At 43.4% G+C, this 22696-nt stretch overlaps 1 protein-coding gene across 7 annotated transcripts in view; it reads right to left on the bottom strand.

The window, feature by feature from the left end:
- Nucleotides 1-22696, bottom strand: part of Cobl (cordon-bleu WH2 repeat protein) — a 229565-nt gene that overhangs the window by 5239 nt on the left and 201630 nt on the right. For all 7 annotated transcript variants that reach the window (XM_029483414.2, XM_029483412.2, XM_085829103.1 and 4 more), the window contains 4 exons: nt 16925-17022; nt 13828-15710; nt 11806-11925; nt 10433-10696 (listed from right to left, as the gene is read on the bottom strand). In XM_029483414.2, coding sequence (XP_029339274.1) covers nt 10433-10696; nt 11806-11925; nt 13828-15710; nt 16925-17022 — 2365 coding nt within the window. The remainder of the gene's footprint in view (nt 1-10432; nt 10697-11805; nt 11926-13827; nt 15711-16924; nt 17023-22696) is intronic.

The raw sequence follows: 22696 nt of genomic DNA, 5'->3' as shown, positions 1-22696 counted from the left end.
CCTGCTAATTAGTGAAGCTATCTAGGCCTGGAAGTGGTATGTATGTGTATTTATGTGTGTGTTGTATTGTGTTTGTGGTGTGTGTGGTATGTGTCTGTGAGTGCATGTGTGTGAATATGTGTATGGCACACACGTGCGTGAAGTCTTTTTTTTGCTTATTATCCAGTCTCTTTATCAGATGTGGAGTTTGTTCAGCTCATGTATTTCTTCTGGAGTTTTGGCGTTTGTATCTTCATTGTTTGACATTGGTATGTTTAAAGTAACGCACCCCTGCGTGAAGTTGTTTGTGATATTCCTTTCATATCATAATCTCTTACTATATCTGGAGAATCTGTGATGTTATACCTCCTTCCTGAAATTGACATAAAAACAACAACAACAAAAAAAACCCAAACCAAACCAAACCAAAACACTTTTTCTCTTGGTATATCCTGTGCCAGAGTTTTCCACTTATTGGTTTTGTTTTAGAACGAACAGTGGGTCTAACTTTTAGAATCACTTTCCTCTTATTTTATTGATTCCTGCTATGACCTTTACTTTTTCCTGCTAACTTGAGATTTCAGTTTTGCTCTTCTTTTTTCTAGCTTTCTACAGAAGAATATCCAGTCCTAGAACAACGAAGCACCATGAATTTCTCTTGAAAACATTATAGTAGCAGCACTCCACAGTTTCCTGCTGTAATTCACAATCACCTCAAGCTACTTTCTAATTCTCCTTTGAGTAGTCTTTTTATTTAAAACTATGTTATTTCAATATTTGGGGATTTTCCTGGGGCCATGTTATTATTAGTTTATAATTTAATCCTGCTATAATCATGAACATGCTTGCTATGTGTAGTCTTTAGATGTAGCTACAGTAACTATTTTCTAATATCTGGGATCATTATGGGGCAGGTACAGTCATGTTCAGTCATTAATTATTGTTTCAGACTAGCCTACCATTTTGTTACTTGATCGTGACTGGATGCCATATGCTGCCAAATTTTTCCTTGAAATTTGCTAAACAGTTTCACATTCATACATATATTATTAAGCTTTGTTACGTGATGTGGTCATTTGGAAGTAAGTTGGTCCTTGTTTGAAGAATTTTGGGGCAGCAGAGGGTCATGAAAATTGTTGCCCACTGCTAAGAGAAGAGCATGTTTAAAAGACCCAACATTTTGAGTACGCTTGGGAAGATATGAAGGAATTATTCTCAGTCTATGAGAGCTCCAAATTCTCCTCCTCCACTCTCCATTGGTGGTCCTTCTTGCACCTTGACGTGTATTGGGTTATCAAACCCTGCTCTGCTAAATACTCCACTAGGTTCTGCAGGTCTCCGGATTGCTCTGGGTCACCATCTCTTCTTTAACATTCACTATGTATGCAGATGCTTTGATGCTCTGGAACTGAAGCTCTGCTCCACAAACAAGGAGTTCTTGGATGTGCTGCATACTTTTATGCCAACTTGACACAAGCTAAAGTCATCTGAGAGGTAGAACCTTGACTGAGTAAATGCCTACACAACAGACTGTAGGTAAGCCTGAAAGCATTTTGCTAATTAGTAATTGATGGGTTAGTGTCCTGCCCATTGTAGGTGGAGCCATACTAAAGAAAGCTGAGCAAGCCAGGATGAGCAAGCCAGTAAGCAGTACCCTTCCATTGCCTCTGCATCAGCTCCTGCCTCCATGTTCCTGCCCTGTGTGAGTTTCTGTCCTGACTTCCTTCAGTGTAAGTCAAATAAACTCTTTCCTCCCCACATTGCTTTTGGTTCGTGATATTTCACCATAGCAACAGTAACCCTAACTAGGACGATGGGCCTGTGTCAGCGCCCTTTCTACACCACAGCTCAGATGCTGCTGGATTATGAGATGTTGGATGCAGGCCTCACAGTCTGCTATGGTGTCTCTCAGGGACTGTAATCCCTGTGGCTTGATAGCTAATTACTTTTCCTAAATGTCTGGTTGCTTAAGATAGGATGGTGTATTGCCTGTTTGTTTGTTTTTTGTGTGTCAACTTGACATAGGCTGAAGTTATCACAGAGAAAGGAGCTTCAGTTGAGGAAATGCCTCCGGCTGTAAGCTATTTTATCAATTAGTGATCAAGGGAGAGGGACCATTGTGGGTGGTGCCATCCCTGGGCTATAAGAAAGCAAGCTGTTTATCAGGTTTAGGAGTTCTCTGGTGGAATTTTTTGGGTCAATTATATATACTATCATATCATCTGCAAAAAGTGATATTTTGACTTCATCGCATTCCCGGATTTTTTTTTTAATTTTTAATATTTTTTATTACATATTTTCCTCAATTACATTTCCAATGCTATCCCAAAAGTCCCCCATAGCGCCCCCCACTTCCCTACCCACCCATTCCCATTCTTTTGGCCCTGGCATTCCCCTATATTGGGGCATATAAAGTTTGCAAGTCCAATGGGCCTCTCTTTCCAGTGATGGCCGACTAGGCCATCTTTCTATACATATGCAGCTAGAGACAAGAGCTCCGGGGTACTGGTTAGTTCATCATGTTGTTCCAACTATATGCCCCTTCTTAGAATTGGGAACAAAACACCCATGGAAGGAGTTACAGAGACAAAGTTTCGAGCTGTGATGAAAGGATGGACCATCTAGAGACTGCCGTATTCAGGGATCCATCCCATAATCAGCTTCTAAACGCTGACACCATTGCATACACTAGCAAGATTTTGCTGAAAGGACCCAAATATAGCTGTCTCTTGTGAGACTATGCCGGGGCCTAGCAAACACAGGAGTGGATGCTCACAGTCAGCTATTGGATGTATCACAGGGCTCCCAATGGAGAAGCTAGAGAAAGTACCCAAGTAGCTAAAGGGATCTGCAACCCTATAGTTGGAACAACATGATGAACTAACCAGTACCCCGGAGCTCTTGTCTCTAGCTGCATATGTATAGAAAGATGGCCTAGTCGGCCATCACTGGAAAGAGAGGCCCATTGGACTTGCAAAATTTATATGCCCCAATATAGGGGAATGCCAGGGCCAAAAGAATGGGAATGGGTGGGTAGGGAAGTGGGGGGCGGTATGGGGGACTTTTGGGATAGCATTGGAAATGTAATTGAGGAAAATATGTAATAAAAAATATTAAAAATTTTTTAAAAAAAAGAAAGAAAGCTGAGCAAGGCAGAGGAAGCAAGCCAGTAAGAAACATTCCTTCATGGCCTCTGCATCAGCTCCTGCTTCCTGACCTGCTTGAGTTCCAGTCCTGACTTCCTTTGGTGATGAACAGCAATGTGGGAAGTTTAAGCTGAATAAACCCTTTATTCCCCAATTTGCTTCTTGGTCATGATGTTTTGTGCAGGAATAGAAAACTTGCCTAAGACAGATGACAAATCTAATCCCTGAAATTACCTTCTGGACTAAGCTCTCAGAGACCCATTGAGCATATTTAAAGCTATGTCCTTTCGAGGTGTACCCTATCTATTCTTCTCAGGTAGTATGATTCTACTGGTCTACCTCCACTGTTACAGGTTAGCAGCCTTCCTACTTTACCAGATTCTTTCCTCTACAACCAGCCTATACAAACTGTGCCAAGGCAGAACCAGTCAGTATGAATAGCTTAAAAATCACATATGTCCACATACTGACAAACCTGTAGGTACTCTATACTCTTTCATCTTTATTTTTCTTATGACTTTTTCAAAAACCAGTCTCAAGATGGGTAGGATGGAGTCCCATTAAAATGAGCCTTGAGCTCCTTAAATGTGTGCATGCCACTCTATGTATATTTTACCTGTAAAACAGCTGTAAAAAGTAAACTCCTGTAACATGCAGATAAAGTTCCCCTGGAGTCGTTGCTAATGTTTGCAATGTACTTCTATTGTACACAAATAAAATCCTGGGCCAGGTGTGAGAGTCACATGCCTGTAATCTCAGCATTCTGAGACAGGAGGACTGTTGAATTCAGTGCTAACTTGGGCTACACGGTGAGATCTCAACAAAAGGAGAAAAAGTGTGTGCAGATAGGCAAGATGGGTAGATTGTGAAGATGGAGAGATATGGGCTAAAATAAATACAGCAAACTCTCACCAAAAGTTCTTGGGACTGGATACAGGGGCATTTGTTACACAAGTTTGACATCTTTTCTATGAAAAATGATAAAAAATCATTTATGCTAAAATGAGTAAAAATGTAGCTTGCTGAACTGTATTTAATAGGAGTCAGAGCAAGAAATGACCATGAAGTCTAGGCAGGCTTTCAAGGAAACCCTTTAGCCAGCTTTGAGATAGTTCATAAAATGAATCCCACACTAGAAAACCAGAATGTTTGTGAGTCTCTAGAGCATGCTCTGTGGACTGTGGACTTATACCTTGGTTGGGTGAATCTCTGAGAGTTGCTCACACAATTTTCAACCCTGTATCTTCCACTGGAAAAATGAGAGTGAGGTCTGTGTTACAGAACTCCCAGGTGCCCAGGGGCATTTCATGATGGGCTGGGCAGCACACACTCACTGTGTGATTCTGCAGTGCTCCTGTTCTGACATATCTTCCCCACACAGAGGAGAGGGTTGCTGTGGCTCTTGGGTTTGGAGGTTTCAGCCCATACCTGGCTCAGCCCAGAAGGGAGAGGGAGAGAGCAGAAGGAGCTGGCCAACAGTAGCAAGCACTCCCATTAGGCTTTTCTTTTGGTATACGGGTTTCTGGGGCACACTGCAGATAGAGACTATTACTTGGACATGGAGCCACAGGCCGAGTGAGCACTCCAGCTCAGCTAATACTAGGATACTGGATCACGCTTTCTGGGGGTATTGGGATACCTTACCTAGGTGAATATCTGACAGCACATGAGGATAAGTGGGAATGGGGCAGTTGGTGAGGGAAAGGTAAGGGAGACAGGAGAGGCAGGGCAGCTGCTCATCCTTTGCTCACTCCCACAGGCAGTGTAGAAGACCTGGAATTCTTGTCCACCATCAGCAAGGACAATATGATGATGCCATCTGGATAGGAACAGTTCTTAGTGTGTGAGGGAAAAAAATTGAAGTGGAAAGTAATGCTCATGCATTTTTGGGGTATATACAAAAGGAAACGGCAAAAGGACTGCATGGGGAAGATGTAGCTAGACTTTCACAGAAGCAAGTTAAGGAGGCAGGTTACCGTCAATGAAGCTTGAGCATATACTGAGAGCAAATGATGCCAGCTCAGGCTTACAGCACACTGCCCAGGAGTACTTCTGTGACCAACAGACAAGCATCTGAGAAACATGCATGTGCGAGGAGGAGCGAGAGTCTGTCTGGGCAAAGGAGCAGGCCCTAGAGCAGAGATCAGTGTGGATGTGGCTGACACACACTGGGGCTTCCTGAAAGACACATGCTGTTTAAAAGGTGTTAGTATTATTTGTTTACACAAAAAAAGAAAAGTATTCTGGGGGGTCACTGGAGAACACAAAAAGCTGCAAAAAATATTTAAACTTTTATTTTTCTTCCTTCCGGGCCAAGGAGAATATTCTCTGCCTGGCAAAGGTGACTGACCAGTGCTGTTGGGGCACAGTGCTGGGGAATGACTTCTTGGCAAGAAGAAATCCCCAAGAAAGCAGGGTTTTCTCTAATTAGGGGCTTTTCTTCCAGATTGGGTGGGAAGATTCTAGGCACAAAGGAATCCAGGGGATCCAGCAGCTGGGTGATAGGTGAGGGTGCAAACAAGCCAGGGAGGAAGACAGGACAGGCCCAAAGGTCATTTTATTTCCCCAAAGAAAAGGAAGGTGTATTTGTAACCTGAATTGGATATCTGGCAGGATTTTCAAATGATTCTCTGGGACATGAGCTTTTAGCACATGGACGCGAGGATGCAAAGGAGGGCTGTGATGTGCATGGTACCATAAATTGGGATATGCTGCCTTAATTCTCTGTTCAGATCTCGACCCAGTGCCCACTCTGTACCAGAAGCTATTGACAGGGTTGATGGTACAATGATAGGTGAGCCTTGTGCAAGATTATGTTGTGCAAAATGAGGCCCACATCCTACAGCACTTAGATTAGTTAGTTCTTGGGGAACTCAGAACTATGAGCTGTATTCTGAAGGGAAAATTAAATGGCGATGATATGGGAAAACTGGGCCAGCCTGGGCACTGAAGGAGCTTATCAGGGAGTTTAGAGTGAAAACATGAAAGACAAATGCACCCAGTGTTTACCCCAGCTCCATTTTCAGAGACAACAGAACTTGGGAGAGCTGTCAGTAGACAATCTTGACTGCCTGTCTTGAAGCCATTCCAATTTAACTACACATAGCTAGGCTGACATAATGAACAACCTGGGCTGGGTGTATGAATGAATGTCATTCAAGAACCAGGTCTGTGCTGACACAGGTTTCTGTTCCCTACTCCCTGGAACATGGAGTTCTCTTCTGCTGAGAAGGAAGGGGTTTGTTGTTCTCTTCCCTAGCTTGGGACGTCCTGATAACATCATATGTCTAATCAGTTCTTTGGGCTTCCTGTTGAGGTCAAGGGGCATAAAATGCTTTCGTCTACATCTGTGATTCCTGTAATGGGAAAAAGGGCACCTGTGCTGTGTGAGCTCAGTGTGTCTCATGGGGCACTTGACAAGGCAGCCAGGAGCTGATAAGATGTCTGGACAGAGCAAAGGTGCTGACCTAGGCATATTTTGCCAGGAAAAGTCACTTAGGATACCAGTACCACACCTGTCTATCAAATGGAAGGCATGGTTTTCCTTCTGGAGAATAGAGCAGGAGCCTGTTATACCCTCTGTGTGGGGTGGAGTCTAACCATGTCCTTTAGTTGTTCTGAATGGCTCTTTCTCTGCTTTGTGTCTCTGTGGCACTGTACTTCTGTAGGCACAATGAGGCTTCATTCCAATCCTCTGTCTGCTCTGAACAGGTCTGTAAGTGCCTGGCATGCTGGCAGGTCTTACTAAAGGCTTAGGGGCTGAGGCACTGCCATTCTCATGTTTACATGAACACACAGATAAGAGGAAACAAGGTGTGCATTCTAGGCCCTCTGACACAATTCATTTAACATAGATTAGCCAAGGCTGCTGGATATGCAAGGTCGTTTTTACCTTTGTTGCGAATGAAGGACTGAGGGAAAAGCAGGACAAGATCATAGGAAGATGGATGTGCGCACTGAAACTGTCTGTGAGAAGAGGGGCATCCTGGGAAGACACATGGGTGGTTACAGCAGCCATCAGCAGCCAAAGACCTGGGCTACTCACACCATAAAGGCAACTGTTACTGAGATCATTTTGAAAAACAATGCTGCCATCTTTAAGGTAATTTTCTTTCTCCATCAAGCTGACTGTTCTGTATCATGAGCAACATCTTCCCAATGATCAACCATCCCATTTTGCCACCATGGTCGGGTTCTTTTGTTGTTTTTAAATTTCTAAATCCTGGGGAAGCCTCTCACCCTAGGATCTGAGCTGGGAAGAAGGCTTTCTCAGAGGCAATAAGCATTGTGTGATGTGCACTGAAGCCTTTCACAAAGACCTGGGAAGCTAGATTCAAGGGCCCATGTGAGAAGGTACGTACACTGAACACTCGGGCATGAAAAGCAACATGTTTGCCCAACTGTAGATAGTTCAATCCATCCTGCAAATGCCACAGATCTACTATACTTTCCTCAAGGGCAGTTGGACCAAACAGGGAAAGGAAGCTAAAGGAATAGAGGAAAAGTCCACATGCTTTGACACAGGAGCCATGAAAGTCAGTTGTCTACACACAGCAGCAAAGTGCTGGCTGGCTGGCTTTTTAAAACCACCATGGGACTGTGATGGTGCTCTACAGACAACTGCAGTGGGAAGGCAAACTAGCAGCCATAAAATGCCCCTAGGGAGCAAGCTATACCTAGGAGAGGTCAGTGCAGGCCATGAGGACTGGGGTGGTGGTGCCCAGGAAGTTGTGCTATCCCATCCTGGATTCCTATGCCAGTCTGTAGCAGGTGGCAGATGAGTGACAAGAGCCTGTTCAGCGTCATCTTGCCTCCATTATTCAGCACCCAGTCTCAGCACCCAAACACCTTGTAACTGAAGATGATATACAAATTCTTAAACAAATGCTGACCAATGCTTTCCAGAGTGTGCAAGAAACCCAAGAGTTAAGGCAATCCAAGAAATATAATCAAAACTTGGTCCTATAGATCCCATTTAAGGAGCTGGTCATGTGGGAAATGACAGCTGTGTCCCCTACCCTGGCTACAACGTTGTAACTGTGATAACCTTTCCTTCAAGCATGCCTGGGGTTCATAGTGGCCAATTTCCTCCTCTCCTCTAAACCTTCAATTGGACATGCCTATTCAGACCTTCTTATTCTCTCTTCTTCATTTCTACCCCGTACTTTCCGAAACACTTAGTCTTCCAGATGCTTTGCAATCTTGCTTCTTTTTAACTTTCTGCAAAGCAGAAGAAAGAGTTCTCAGAGAAAGCAAGCTCAAGTTTTCAATTTGTAAGTAACCACCTGTTAGCTGTGTAGCATTGTCTTTTAGTTTCTCTTGCCTTGGGTTCTTTCCATCACTGTAGGACAGAGTAGCATCTATTTGAAAAGCTCCAAATACCAGTAGGTGTCTGTGTGCATAGAGAGCAACTACGTGCCTGTAGCTTTCAGGTCACTGGTCCCCTCCATAGAGCTCCCAGGGGTGCTTGGAACTGTGGAATGTACCAGAACCTATATACACGCTGCTTCTTACTAGACCCATGCACCTATTAGGGTAGGTATGAAGAGTTTGTATTACACATTAGGCACAGGAAGACACAAACAAGTATACTACTAATACCCATTTGCTATAATGAAGGTTCTTTCCACTCATTAATTGTTAATTACTTAATATTTTCAAACTGTGGTTGAGTAGCTCACTGAAACTGGAAGGGAGGGAGTCCTCAGATAGGTGACACTCAGTGTTTATAGGATATATTAGAGGAGCAAATGAGATAGATAATTATCCCAAACCTTAAAGCAAAGTCCCAGCATAGACAGTTTAACTTGGCTAACCTGTGGGTTCTAACTTCTGACAAGTCTAATTTAGGACTCAGATGTTGCTTATAGATTTCTTGTTGAGAAACATGATTTTTATGAACTAAGATACAAAGTCTTGTGATGGGCTTCACTAAATTAGTTGCTTAGGACTTCTCTAAAGAAGACACACCTCTGGAATTCAGTCAGTGGGAAATGGCTGTCTTGAGCCCAGAGGAGGTGGATTCAGGGGTGGATTCACAGCCACCTCTGTCTGACTTCTATGACTGCTTCGCGACCATTCACCATACAAGTTCAGAAATACATGAATTCCATAGAAATGGGAAACCATAGGGAGCGAGCTTGAAGCCTGTCATTCTCCAGTGCTACTGGATAGGGACCTGAAGTGGGATATGCTTCCAATAAAGATGGCTTACATCCTTAATGTCAGTTTTGGGTACCTGCACAGCTATGACTACCCTCTCCTCAAATCAGGACAAGATCAAGAAAGTGGGGGCTAACCAGGGAGCTGAGCCTAATGGATTCCAAGAGAGCTTAGAAAACTGCAATTCATGAGTACCCAGGGGGCTCTGAGCAACAGAGCTGGTGGCCTATGGGGTATCCATGGACCAGTGCTGAAGAAAGGACAGCTTTTCTCAGCCACATGTCCTAGGAACCTCTCTACTCTTCCACCACAAGAGGTGTCTAACGGGGGAAAAAGGAGATCTGTCTGTCTTATTTCTGGAAATAGTAGCCTTTTGTGAAAGTGGCCCAGCCTCAGTTTCATGGGTGACATGTTTTCCTTAGAGGATACAGCCTGGGCAACAAGAACCTTCTATGTTGAGTCCAGTCCCTGTATGATCAAAGCCAAGTGACTTGGATCCTCTGAGCCTTGTGCATTTCACAAGCGTGAAGATTAACTTTCTATTGACCTCTTCAGGGTCAGCACAGTTTAGGAGGCAGAAATGCTCTCTTAGAAAATCTAAAATACCCTATCAAGGAGGCATTTGCAGCCACAGAAGTCAGTGAATTCATAGGATAGTAGTATTGAGCTTAAACAGAGCTTGAAAGCCAGGTGGAGTGTGATAATACTGCTTTGTACAGTATACCGGTGGGAAATAGATGTGTAGATCTGCATTTGACTGCCAAATGAGACCTGGGGGAAGAAAACAGTACATGTTCTGCGGGGAGACTTTGAATTCACTAGCAAGTTTGTGTTATGTTGACAAAAAGAGGCAGATAAAGATAGATATGGGAAGATTGGTGATGACATTGCAGGCTAAGGGTGCTACACTCCCTCCAGTGAGCACTGTGGATTCTCATCCAGCCTGACCCTGCCCTAGCATTGATTTGGGGTTAGGAGACAGAAGTGGGTTTAGTTTATACCTTGCCACATGGGCAGCAGGCAGCATGAAGAGCTGGCTTTCTCCCAAGTCAACTCGTTTTTGTCCACCCCATGGTGGTACCCTTCAGAAGCTGGGATGCCTCGTCAGTTTTGCCTCCATTTCTGTTTTCTACATGAATGCTCACCTTTCTTAGTCTTGCAGCTCCTGTGCCCGAGCGGATGGCATCCATCAAGGCTTCTCTAGCATTTACTGAGTTGCTGAGGGTGCCGGTGCTGAACCTAGAAACTGTTATGGAGGCTGAAGGAGCCTGGGGGGCTGGAGTGGGTGGTGGTGGCAGGGCAGGTGGGGGTGGAAGGCCAAGGTCTTCTTGCTGAGGTTTATCCAAACCTGGAGCCACGAGTGCAGCATTTCGGAAGCTCTGGAGCTCCTCAGAGGCAAGGGATGACACCTAATGAGACAGTTAAGTGATTACTACAGTAAATGCCCATGCACCCCATATCATCTGTGACACTCCATGGCGATGACAATGGAGTGAGGGGCTTCAGAAGAGGTTAGTGCATAAATGTGTATCTACCATGAATAGAAACAGTACCCTATAGAAGAGACACCAGAGAGTTCCTTGAACCTTCTGCCATGTGAGGCCTTGGTGTTAAGGCACTAGGGACCAGCAAGACAACCTTACACAATACCAATTCTGCTGTTGCCATGACCTTTGACTTCTAGCTTCCAGAGCTGTAAGAAGCAAGCCTCTGTTGTTTCTAAGTGACCGAGTCCATGGTGTTTGGTATAGCACCTGATAGACAGGATTCGTGTAAAGATCCTTTCCGAGAAGATAGCACACAGCTACCCATCTCACAGTAAACCTCAAACAGCTCCTATTGATGAACCATGGAAAACAGAAATCTGTCTGCTTATACATATATCCCCATGCTCTTCCAAAGTATGGCTCAAAGGTACCCACTATGGCAGGAGTATAAAAATACTCTCTAGTCTCATAATTACTTTCACATGTGATGATAAGAAATAGAAGTCAGACACACAGATTTGACCAAGTGAGGGTGGAAGTTGAGAGCCACTAAAACCCCAGGGAAAATGTACAAGTCACATCATTCCTTAAACTCTGTGTGTGACAGTCATAGGTACACTGTCCTGCCTCTAAACTCAATTAATATGTACCTACAGTTGTGCAAGTTTGGGGCTATCTTCCTACAGTTGCTTTGGTCTATAAACGTAGGCAGGGTGGCAGGGCCTTGTTATCCTACCCTGAGATCACGATGAGTGTGTGAATGAATTTGGAAAATGTTAGTGTACAGGACAGACCTGCAGAAAAATCAGGAAAATGTCACTGGTGCAGGGGTCTCTCACTTTATATGAGCAGAGGCCAAGGCAGCTGTCTGGAATTGGGTGACAATGTGCCAAACAAATGGAGTTCACAGCTCTGATGCTGGCTGCCGTGTAGTTGGAGCAATGGATGCTAAGTGGCATTGGCTTAGTCTACTGAGGGGAAGCGTAGGCAGGATTCTGAACCTGTTATAAATGGGAGGCCCATTTCCTTACCTTCCTGAGGCTGAGAGTCCCACTGTGACCCCGAATGGCTGCCAGAAGGGCAGATCGCTCACTCTCTGCCTCCACATAGGATGGTTTCTTTGGCCTTCCTTCTGACGTCTGTTCTGCAGTCTAGAGTATTAATAAAGTTAACATATTTCACTCTGAAGATAAGGGAAGGCTAAGTCCATATCAGCAGCATCAATTCCCCTGTCTGCTTAAAGGAACTTTCAGAAAGTTCCCAAAAGAGCATTCAACTGAGCCACAGTACCAAAGCATATGCACACAACCATTTGCTATTCTAGTTTCAGCACAGCACTCAAAACTTTACTGAGTCATCCAACACATGTGTAGAACAGTCTTCGAGTTAGACTAATGTAGTCTTTGAGTTGTACAAATGTAGGCGGATGTAAATTCTTACCATATGCAGGGAGGTAGACCTAAGCTCAGCTAAGTCTAGCACATTAAAGGCTTTTCCAACTTATGATATCTTCAACTTGTATGGGCTACCATGACATAACCCTATAGAAAGTTGAGTGGCAGCTATAGAAGAGCCAAAGGGGTTGCATCAAAAATTAGTCTCTTACTGTGAGACTATTTCTGCTCTTCTCCCAGCCTTCCCTAGCTGACAAGTGTGCTGAAATCTTGAAAACCTGGATGAGAATGTCAGTGGGGGACATTGTGCCAGATCACTTAAAGCTCACCCTGCCTTGCTTCCTCATCTGAAAAATGGAGGAAATCACTTTTCATTATTGGCATTAGCTTAGTAATAGCATTTTGACGTGTTAAATGACCTGATAATGGAGGGTCGCAAAATTGTTACTTTTACTGTACAATGGCAATACAATCCCATCACATGTTCCAGTCAACAACAGATGATAACAGACTCACACGACTGAGAAAGAGATGAAATATTTCTGTCTCCCAGTGACACTAAAATCCTACTGCAATGAACTTTGCAGGTGTTTGGGGTGGTGCTAGTGTAGGCAAGCCTATTCACTGGACTTTTAGACATGCAGAGTGTATGGTGCATAGTTACATACAGTTGTGACTCTTGTTTATGAGTGTGGGTGACTATGTTACTGTATTATGCACTCACTATACTATAGGCTCTATGGTTATTTTGTCATGGATATGGTTCCATTGCTTTAGCTTCATCCAAAATGATAAAACCTGCTACACCAGCATCACTCTTTTTAAATCTCCCATCGATGTAATTTATGCAACAAGAAGTCCCCATAGAGTGCTGGCCTATTGCCATATGGACTTGTGTGACACCTCATGATGTTCACACAACAATGAAACCAACCTCCATGCGGTTCTCAGAATGTGTTCCCATGTTTAGCAACACAAGGCTGTACAGAAAGCAGTGGTCCTGCCTGTGTCTTACTATCTCAGAGTGTCAAGACTTTCCCCCAGACACTCATGAAAGGCATATTTCTCAGCCTATCACAACTAGGAGTTGGTGAAGACATTAGGAGGTAATGCTGGTGAGCTGTCCAAGGTCACTGAAAGGAGGTACTTGAAGTGAATGATGGGTACTTCTCTCTTTCCCCTCCCTGGTTTGGAGGTGAGCATTTGACCTGCCATGTGTTCCCACGATGCTGTGTTGCTTTGCAACAAGATCAAAAGTCATAAGCTAAGTGACTATGAACTAAATCCTCCAAACCTTGAGCCAAGATAAACCTTTCCTTTTTCTAAGTTTTTCCGATATTTCATTATGATAGCACAAAGCTAACAGAATAGTTCTGGACCAAAGTACAGATAGCCCCACACCTTGGCTTCAATATTACTCTGTCCCAATACTTATTGATTGACATATTTTCCACTGGATTGCCAGAGCCTAACAAGCTAAATCCAATCAGCCTCTCTAGTGTTTTTATTCAAATGCATTAGAAGAAAGAGACAGAACATAGATAAAATGAAAGCAGCAAACTTGCAGCTTTGTAGTATTTCTTCTAAAGATCTAGGACAGGGATGGAAGCCCTGCTCAGGAGCTCCCTGTACCCATACGCTGACGCCCACCACATTCACCTTCCGTAGCTTCTCTCTCCCTCCTGATGAGTGGATAGCTTCCATCAGGGCACTGTGCAGGGATACATCTTTTGGGAGTGGCCTTTGAATGACAGGCTTGAATTTTTTCTTTGGCCCAAAAATGCTGGACGGTAGAGTATCATCTGTGTCTTGACCATCTGTAGATAACGAACTGGGCTTTTCCTCTGTCTGTAAGATAATATAGCTAGTCACGGTGGATTCTTTTGGAGAGTGGGGGGGCTCACAATTTCCTGGGGTTCGTGCAGAGCCATTCATCAGTATCCTCCCAGAGTCACGGGCCTCTGCCAAGAGCAGAGGGGGTGGATGCGCCTTGTCCAGTGCCTGCGAGAAGTTAGATGTTGAATTTGCCTTTTGGTTACTTGTAGTTTGCTTTTCATTGAAACCACAGCTCTGTCCCACAGAAATACGATCCCTATGGGAAGATCTGCCTGGGAGGAAATAGGAGTTTCTGTGGACAGCAGCAGGATAGTCTTGAGTCGATGACTTCCCATATGTGCTGTTGACCTCTACTTTGGGATGGTCTCCTGCCGGCAATTGCACACTAGGGTTGCTGGGAAGGCAGACAGAGCTCTGGTTTGTCCCATGTTCATGCTGCCTTGCCTCTGCGTGTAGGTTGGGAGCTGCATCATCTTTCCTGGCGGGAGGAGGTCTAGCCAGCTTTGCTTCTTCATGACACTGTTCAGTGGTTGCCTTATGTGGTCTCACCACATCAGCATGGATTTTTGGAGGCCCCATCTTCTTGGCAATAGCAGAGGCCACATACTGGCTGGATGTTCTTCTTTGAGGCTTGAGGAATGTGATGTCTGTGGGATTCGATGCTGGCACTTTCACAGAACAAGAGACTGCTGACCGTGGCCGGCTTCTCTCTTCCTCCAGGTGTGCCCCATATTCCTGTGAGGCAGGCTGCTGCTGGGGAGTAGTCACTGTGAAGGCTGCCTTCATCCCATTATCTTGCTGTGGTTTTTCTGGTGTGGCAGTGATAGTGGTGGAGGGGGCCCTTTTGACAGTGCACTCAGCCGGCCCATTAAGGTACTTTTCCATTGAGTTGCGTCTCCAGAACTCTTTGACTTTTCCAATAGGTGGAGTGTCTGTTTCGACAACAGCTGATGGTGGGGATATGGTCCTGCTTCCGTTCATGTGAGGACTCACCAGATTCCCTAGTTCATCAATCTTAATGGCACCAGTGGAGAGGGACACATCCCTGTCATAACACCTCATCTCTGATTTGGGAGGAACAATTTTATATGTCGTGAGGCCATGCTTGAGTCCATAGCTTCCCCCTAAGGCCTGGCCATGATGAGACCATGGTGGGGGTGTTGAATTGGAGCTCTCATCCTTACCATCTCTTGGATTCACTCGCAGTGAGTTTATTCCATGGCCTGCCTGTGTCTTCTCATTGTGACTAGAACCATGTACCTTGCCTTTATCCTTTGCTTTTGGGTCATCTATTAAAAGCTTTGAAACAAGTGATGTCACTGTGGGGTCTGTTTCAACTGGATTCTCATTTTCAGGTGTGTTGGCTAAGGTTGGCTGATTTCTCTTCCTGTCATCTTGGGAAGGAGGGGAGGGATCAGGCTCTTTTCTACTTGTCCTTATGAATGGCTGGCTATGCTCAGTCTGAAATGGGGACAGATGAGATCTTTGGCTAGCAATGCCCCCTGTGTTAAAAGTAGTGGCATTGTTACATCTACTGGAGAACAGCCCTGAGTCAAAAGGCTCATCAGAAACTTCCCCGATAAAAGTGACTGGGATGTCATCCACGCCACTATCAGGGATTATGGCTTCTTGCAGACTGTGGTTGGATACACCATTGACAGAGTTGGTTAGAGAGCTAGTATCTGTTTCATAATTTTCTTCCATTCCTGTAGAGAAAGACAAACACAAATCACTAATTGGCATCCGTTATAGTATTAGCAACCAGTTAGTGAATACATGGCCAATACTTTGATTTTCCCAGGGATTACTACTTTCGTAAAAAATATACACGTTAAATGTTTTTTTGTGTGTTTGTTTTTTATTTTGCTTTGTTTTGGTTTTTTTTGTTTTATAATCTGCATCTGCCTGGGACCAGAATCTCAGCTTTCACCTTATAAGCACAAAACCATTTGCCTATCCATGACGTTTCAGGGTATGATACTTAACTACCATATTTTGTCAAATCATTGAATAATAAAACAGATGTCTACATTTAGTATCTGGAAGGTAGTCTCTCTCGGGTGCACCGGGATTTTTGTCCTTCCATTTCTTGTGTCCACTAGAAGCACAGCAAGGCATGTAGAATGACTTGCTCTAGGTTTAATTTCTTAAAGAGAGAATAAGTAAATCTTGGTCTCTTCAGAATTACACTGACTCTCCAAAAAACTAAGTGATCCAGTGGGCAGTGGGTCATGTGGTCACAGACTGTGGGAGACTACATGGCTGGTTAGGATTCCCAAAGCTGTCAACCAAATACCAATGACAAGAGACTAAAAACAGGATTAGACCGAATCAGGATCAGTTTTCAAGTCTGCTTGTCATTGCTTTGTATTTCTAGTTTACATTTAATGTGTGCCATGAAGAAAATAGTGTAGCTTTCTTTGTGTAAAGGAATCTCTACTTATTCACTACAATTATTTGCATCTCCCTTAACCTTCTAGTGTTTTCCAAAGACTGTGTTAAGAGAACAGCAGTGCCATGGGTGCTCCACACCCATGGATTGTGTGTTTTGCACTGCCAAGGAAGAGTTTTACTTTTTAATAAAGGCAGCTGCTTCTTTTTGTGCATCTCATATCCCCCTGGCTCATTTTGTATATTTAAATCTCTAATGTGTATATAGTATATCTTAATATAAAAAGTAGTATTACTTGCCCATATTTTAAAAACTACTGAGACATTTTCTTAATATTGCTTGGAACTCTGACAAAAATCAGTCTATCATGAACAGCCCTCACCTGAGAAGTTCAAATCTTACATACAGGCAAAACACATCCAAACTAAGTTGCGAACCCAAGACTTCTTTCTTGTAGAGTCACACCAAAGTACTAAGAAAAAGTGATTGCCTGTATGGTCTGGTCATACAGGATACTGTGGCTGTTACCTTCCAGGTCTTCATCAAGTTCTGCCAGGGTCTGATGTAAGTGGCCAGTGATGAATAGGTCTTCATCATCATTTGTAGGCATGGTGGCTTTCTCAGTCCTAGAGAATACCAAAGAAAGAAAGAATGCATTGACTAGGACTTGTAACTTTTTTCCAGAAACGTCAGTCGATATTCAAGGCTAAGCAGTCCCACATTTGCTGTGACACCACTATTCTTGGAACTGCAAAGATTCATTATTTGCATGAGTGATGTGTATGTCCATATATATTATATGCAGCATGTAAGTTACATATGTAATATGTATGTGATATATTTGGAGGTTATGCTTATATCCTTCCCAAACTGTTATCAACACCTGAAGTCCATGCAGGTGTAACGTGGTCCCCATGTTTTCTCTCTGCTGTACTAGACAAGCAAATGTGCTGGTAAGACTCCGGCACAGCTGCATTGCACTGCAGCTGACATCTTAAGAAGTGAGACACCTGATGAGCATCTGTATGTCATGATGCCAGGGCTGTGTCTTCACACATGACTCTAAACTGCCAGCCTGTTCCTGACAATCTGCAATCTATCAGCACCCCCTGGGATGCAGTCATGTAGGCTTTAGGTTCTGGTATAGGGCACTTTTTTTTTTTTAACTTCCTGTGCTGTCAAAGAGAATCTCAGAGCATGTGGGGCTGTATGGGAAGTATTCAGAAACCCTTCAATTCTGCAAGCCCCTGCCTCTCTCTGTGCTGCCCCTTAGCAGTAATCTACCTGCAAGACTTGAAAAGGAAAAACCAATTCACTCCTCTACAATAAGGGGCTTCATATTGTCTGACATGTTTCTTTTTCATCATATTACTGCATCTTAATTCCTGAACTGGGCAGAGGATAGCAGGGAAGGGAGCTTGGGAACCTCATTGTGCCACCCACAGAAGTGAACTACCTTTGGATTTTTTTATTGTAATAGTAAAGACCTTGACATGAACAACAGAAAACATTATACCCACTGTAGTAGTATAAAAGCTCCCATTCTTGGCCTTCACTGTGGCTTCCTTCTTGGAGGCCTTTCAAAGCAAGTCCCAGAAGCATGGCATGCCTTTGTGCTAGGGAAAGAGCGTTTGCCTGCTGGGCTCCAAGTAGAATTTGTTTGCATGTATAAATCCTAGTATTGAAATCCTCACAAGTGGTCTGTAATGTAAGTGGTGTTGTCACTGTCATTGTTTAGATAGGAAACTGTAAAAAAGAGACTCACTGACATGTGCAAGGTCACATATCATTCAAAGACAGGTGGCACTTGTTCCAAAGCTTGAATGAGGGTTGGCTGCATTGACCAGGTGGCCTAGCCATGTCTAGGGTCATGAGGGACAATGTGGCCCCCTGTGGCACAGGGCATCCTAAGATATGTCATCCTGCTGCTCAGGACAGCAAGGTCATGATTTATTTGCGTCAGAGGGACAATGGCATATGTGAGACAAGTGCTGCCAAAACAATTTAAGAGCTGCCTCTGCAAGGGCCTTTGCCTCCATTTTCCTTTTGTGCAGAAAATGCAGACATGTCTATGGCAATTGTCCGTCTTCAGCGAGAGCTGAAGGTTCCTTTCCGCTGATTGTTAAAATTGAGGACCAATTTCCATCATTGCTAATCAGACCCAGATAATGATGCATGAAATGTGCCTTGTACAATCCTCACTTACGCAGCAAAAATTCATTCTAATAAATGAGTCTTTCTTTCTTAGTGACTATGTCCATTTGGGAGCCAGGAAGTAGCTTCAAGATTGGTCTCAGCTAATGTCCTCTGACAGGCTAGACAAAAGAGGCTGGTTAGAGATGTGTGTGCATGCAGACCAATTAATAAGGACCACAAGAGGTGCACAATTGTCCTTCCCATTGCTTTGCTTTTGGCCTTTAATTGTTTCAATGTAGTTTGTTAAAGCTGTTTCTCTTTCAGGGAATGTGATGAAAAAAGTAACTCAAATATTTGCTGCACTATATGGCAAAGCAAAATAAGATACTGCTAGGCAAAATGGCATTTGATATGTAAAGCAAATTATGTTTAGATTTATACTTGTAGTTTAGGATGCTTATATGTATGCACATATATACTTTTATAACAAAGCATTTGTCTTTGTTCCAAGACTATATGGTTCTATCACTCAAGAGACACTAAAGAGAAGATTGCCTGTAAGAATTAAGTTCAAATTCCACAATTTTTAAAAAATAAATGTTAAACTAGAAAAGAAATCACCTTGAACTAATGAAACTGCAGTGGATACAGCAAACACACACGCCTGCTGTTGGTTTAAATGGAAAGCAAAATGGAATCAGATATCAACAAATACTTTATCTTTGTAGGGAAGCAATTCAGTGGAAGGAGAAAATATAAATATAACAGCATTCATTGTATTCTGTGGAAAAAATCTAAAATATTCAGCAGTCAGGAGAGCTACTTTGTAAAGGGCAATAAAAATCAGTAACTCTGATGTCAGAGAGCCTGTGGAGAAATACAGTCCAATCAGTAACCATGACAATCAGAGATCCTACGGAGAAACACCAAGTAATGCCGCTTCTAGCACAGTACATGAAAAAAAAACCCAAGACACAGAACTATCTATAGGATACCAGTGATGCTATAACCCCACATATGCCTGTGGACAAGGGTGAGCTAGGAATGAGTCAATATACCTTTCTGCAAAGGAGGAATCACAGAGACTTTTACTACAATGAACCTAGCATGACAAAGCAATTTTTAAAAGCATGCAGGTGGATTTGGGTGCTCTTTTGTGCATGATCATGGACATTTTTGAGACAGGGACTCTCTAGAGAGTTTTCTACAAAGGCTAGACTATCTTCTCAGTGAGCTACAGGGATCCTGTCTCTGCCTCCATTGTGCTAGCATTAAAAACACTGAGCCATTTTATTTTATTTTATTTTATTTTTTAAAGTATGTTCTGGAGATTGAACTCAGTACTTCATGCTCACACAGCAAGCCACTTTACTGGATAGACTATTTCTCAAGCCTGATAAACATATTTTTAAAATTTTTATTAGTTATTTCATCCCAAGCGCTACCCCCTCCCAGCTTCCCCCACCGAGTCTGATAAAGCTTTTTTAATGTGCAAAACCTTAAATGCTATTTCAGACTCTAGTTAATTATTTCTTTTTTGTGGTAAAAGAGTTTAAATGTTTCTTCATATAAATGGTATGCAAAACCTTGTTTCCTATAGGAGATGGCTGGGCCCAGGATCTCACCCACCATCAGGGAGAAAGCTACAGTTAGTTCAGAGCAGATTTGGTCCTTCACCATACTCCTACCTAACTCAGGATCAGTCTCAACTACTCTGGCCATTAGCAGCTCCGCTCTAGGTGAGTGGGCTCTCTCAGTTTCTTCCCTGTATCCCGAACGGTCTTGCTCAAGTATGAGAGTTCTATACTACTAAAGGTACCTCTTTACCTGTGTCCTTTTTTCCTGACCAGTCCGTTTCCTCTCACTATCTCATATGGACTTAAACATTTCCCTTGCCCCCAGCCCCTGATGCTGGCACCCAGTGATGATAGGTCCTGCCAGCACATTCCTATTGCTCCCTGGCACTCTGGAGTGATTTATGTCCTTAGGGTCATACTTACTCAGGAAGAGGAATAGACATATGCCAGAAGTAGCCAACCTGGATGCCTTGTAGAGTGCAGAAAGGTCTAGCCACTGCCAGGCCCTTGGCTTAGGTTCCTTACAAAGCTGCCAAGTCCCTGAAATCTCTAAACAAGGTAGCAGGGTGGTCCTCTTGCTGCTTCTTCATCTTGATCTACTTCAGATGTACCCCAAAGATTGCTATTTTCCGGGCCTGAGCTTCTCCATGAAGGGTTATCAAGCCAAGGTCAAAGCCAATGGCAATTTTCCAATTTTGCTTTTCTATCTAAGATTTCTGGGAGTAAATGTTTGTTTTTTTCCTGTGTGTTCATCTCCACTTTTGTAAAGGGTTATACAGATGCAGGATACTGGCATTCCTCTTTAACACTTACCTGGACTTAATCACAGGGCTTGAAGCATAGCTCCCTATGGGCTTACAGGACAGCACAAGGCATATATCATTGACTAGTGCCTAGTGGGCAGGAAGAAACTCATCTGCTGACATGAAGCAAATGTGCACGGATGTTTCATTCCCAGGCTTCCTCCCCCACCCACCCGCAATGATGACCAAATCTTAAGATACAGTTCTTATTGGAGGTTTGTTGTGGCTAAAGACCAAGAAAACAGAAGGCAAGCAATCAGTCAGTGGGCATTTTGCTATCAGCCTGCACATGTTGAATAAACACAGCCAGGTCTATTTTCTCACACAGAACTGGAGGCAATGACTGCAAAGAATGTGATAATGTTCAGGCTACTGCTGCATACAGTCTGAGGGACTTTCAATCCCATCTGTCTGGGAGGCTCATTTGCCTCATATGTACTGCCCTTTGGGATGGAGGGTATGCCTCTCATCCAGCTGTGGCAGCTTTGGCCCAGCTTGGCCTTAGCACTGTTTATGTAGCTCCCGACAGATGAGAACAGGGAATCATCCTCTCTACTTGGTGCTGAGACAAATAGGAGCTTGCTGAGTTTTCCTTTCTACTTCCTATTAGAAAGAAAAGGTAAATGGCATACTTCTGACTCACAGCACATTAAGGTATGCTTGGTTTTGATTTGGCTGAGTTCTTTTAAGAAATGTATACAGCTGTGAAAAATATCAGAGAGGAAAACCATGATGTTTTCAGAGAGCAGTTTAATTTGCTGATGAAGACCAAAGCAACCCTGTGACTACAAAATGATTAGGACAGCCTAGAAGTAGAAAGCCTGGGAAACTGGATGGCTGTTGCATTTGCTTGACCCCCTCACTGCAGATGTAAGTGTTCCCCACTGATAAGGCTTCAGAGTCTAACACTAGTGTGCAAAATACATTGGGGGCCATATATGTGATTTTAGATCTTCTTGTAGTCGATTTGAAAGGAGAGAAGTGAAGGTAATTTTAATTGCTCTAATTTTAGCTTTATTTATACATGTGATTAATGAATTTCTTTACCGAGCACATACAAACTATTTTAACGTGAACAGCCATGTGGCAAGTGCTTCTCAGCTAATATGACTAGTGGCTACAGTATAGTGCAGAACTCCACATTTTTCTCTAGTATAAGGATCAAATCAGGGCCTCATGCATGCAAAGCAAGTAGTCTACCAAATGATTGGTATCCCCAGTGACTTCTATATTCTTGTGTGTTCTAATACTACTCTGAAGGACTGTACAATGCATTGACATGCTTCTAACTATTATTGTAGCTTCTGAATGCCGATGGCTATGAATGCTCAGGGGTGCACATGTTGTTCTTTATAAATGCTCCTGGGTTACACAGTTTCTACGGTTCTAGATATTATGGTCTGTATTATATGAATGACTTCCAAAAACTTTTGGGGCCACAGTTCCTGGAGTTCTAGTTTAGGGATCCAGATGCTGGATGCTGTAGAAATTCAGGACCCATGTCCTTGTTGAGTCTCAGTCTGCACATAAAGCTACTTTGGGACCACATGCCTGCAAGAAGGGGAAGAATTTTTCTCAGACTGCAATTATGTATGTCTCTATTCCCATTTACCAACCAATTGAGGCCAGGAAGGTCTTTGAAGGGTTACCATGTAGGGAGTGAGGCAAAGGGTAGGAGTGGGAGAGGGGTCCCTCTTCATTCGAAGAAACAAAGAAACTGTACTTCACACATAGACACTATTTTAAAAAGAGTCTTCTGAAAAATTCATACATGTAGGTTAATG

This window comes from Mus caroli, unplaced genomic scaffold (assembly GCF_978045245.1).
Source record: "Mus caroli unplaced genomic scaffold, Mus_caroli_1 scaffold_13, whole genome shotgun sequence".
NCBI lineage: Eukaryota > Metazoa > Chordata > Mammalia > Rodentia > Muridae > Mus > Mus caroli.
This window is presented reverse-complemented; position numbering and strand designations above follow the sequence as displayed.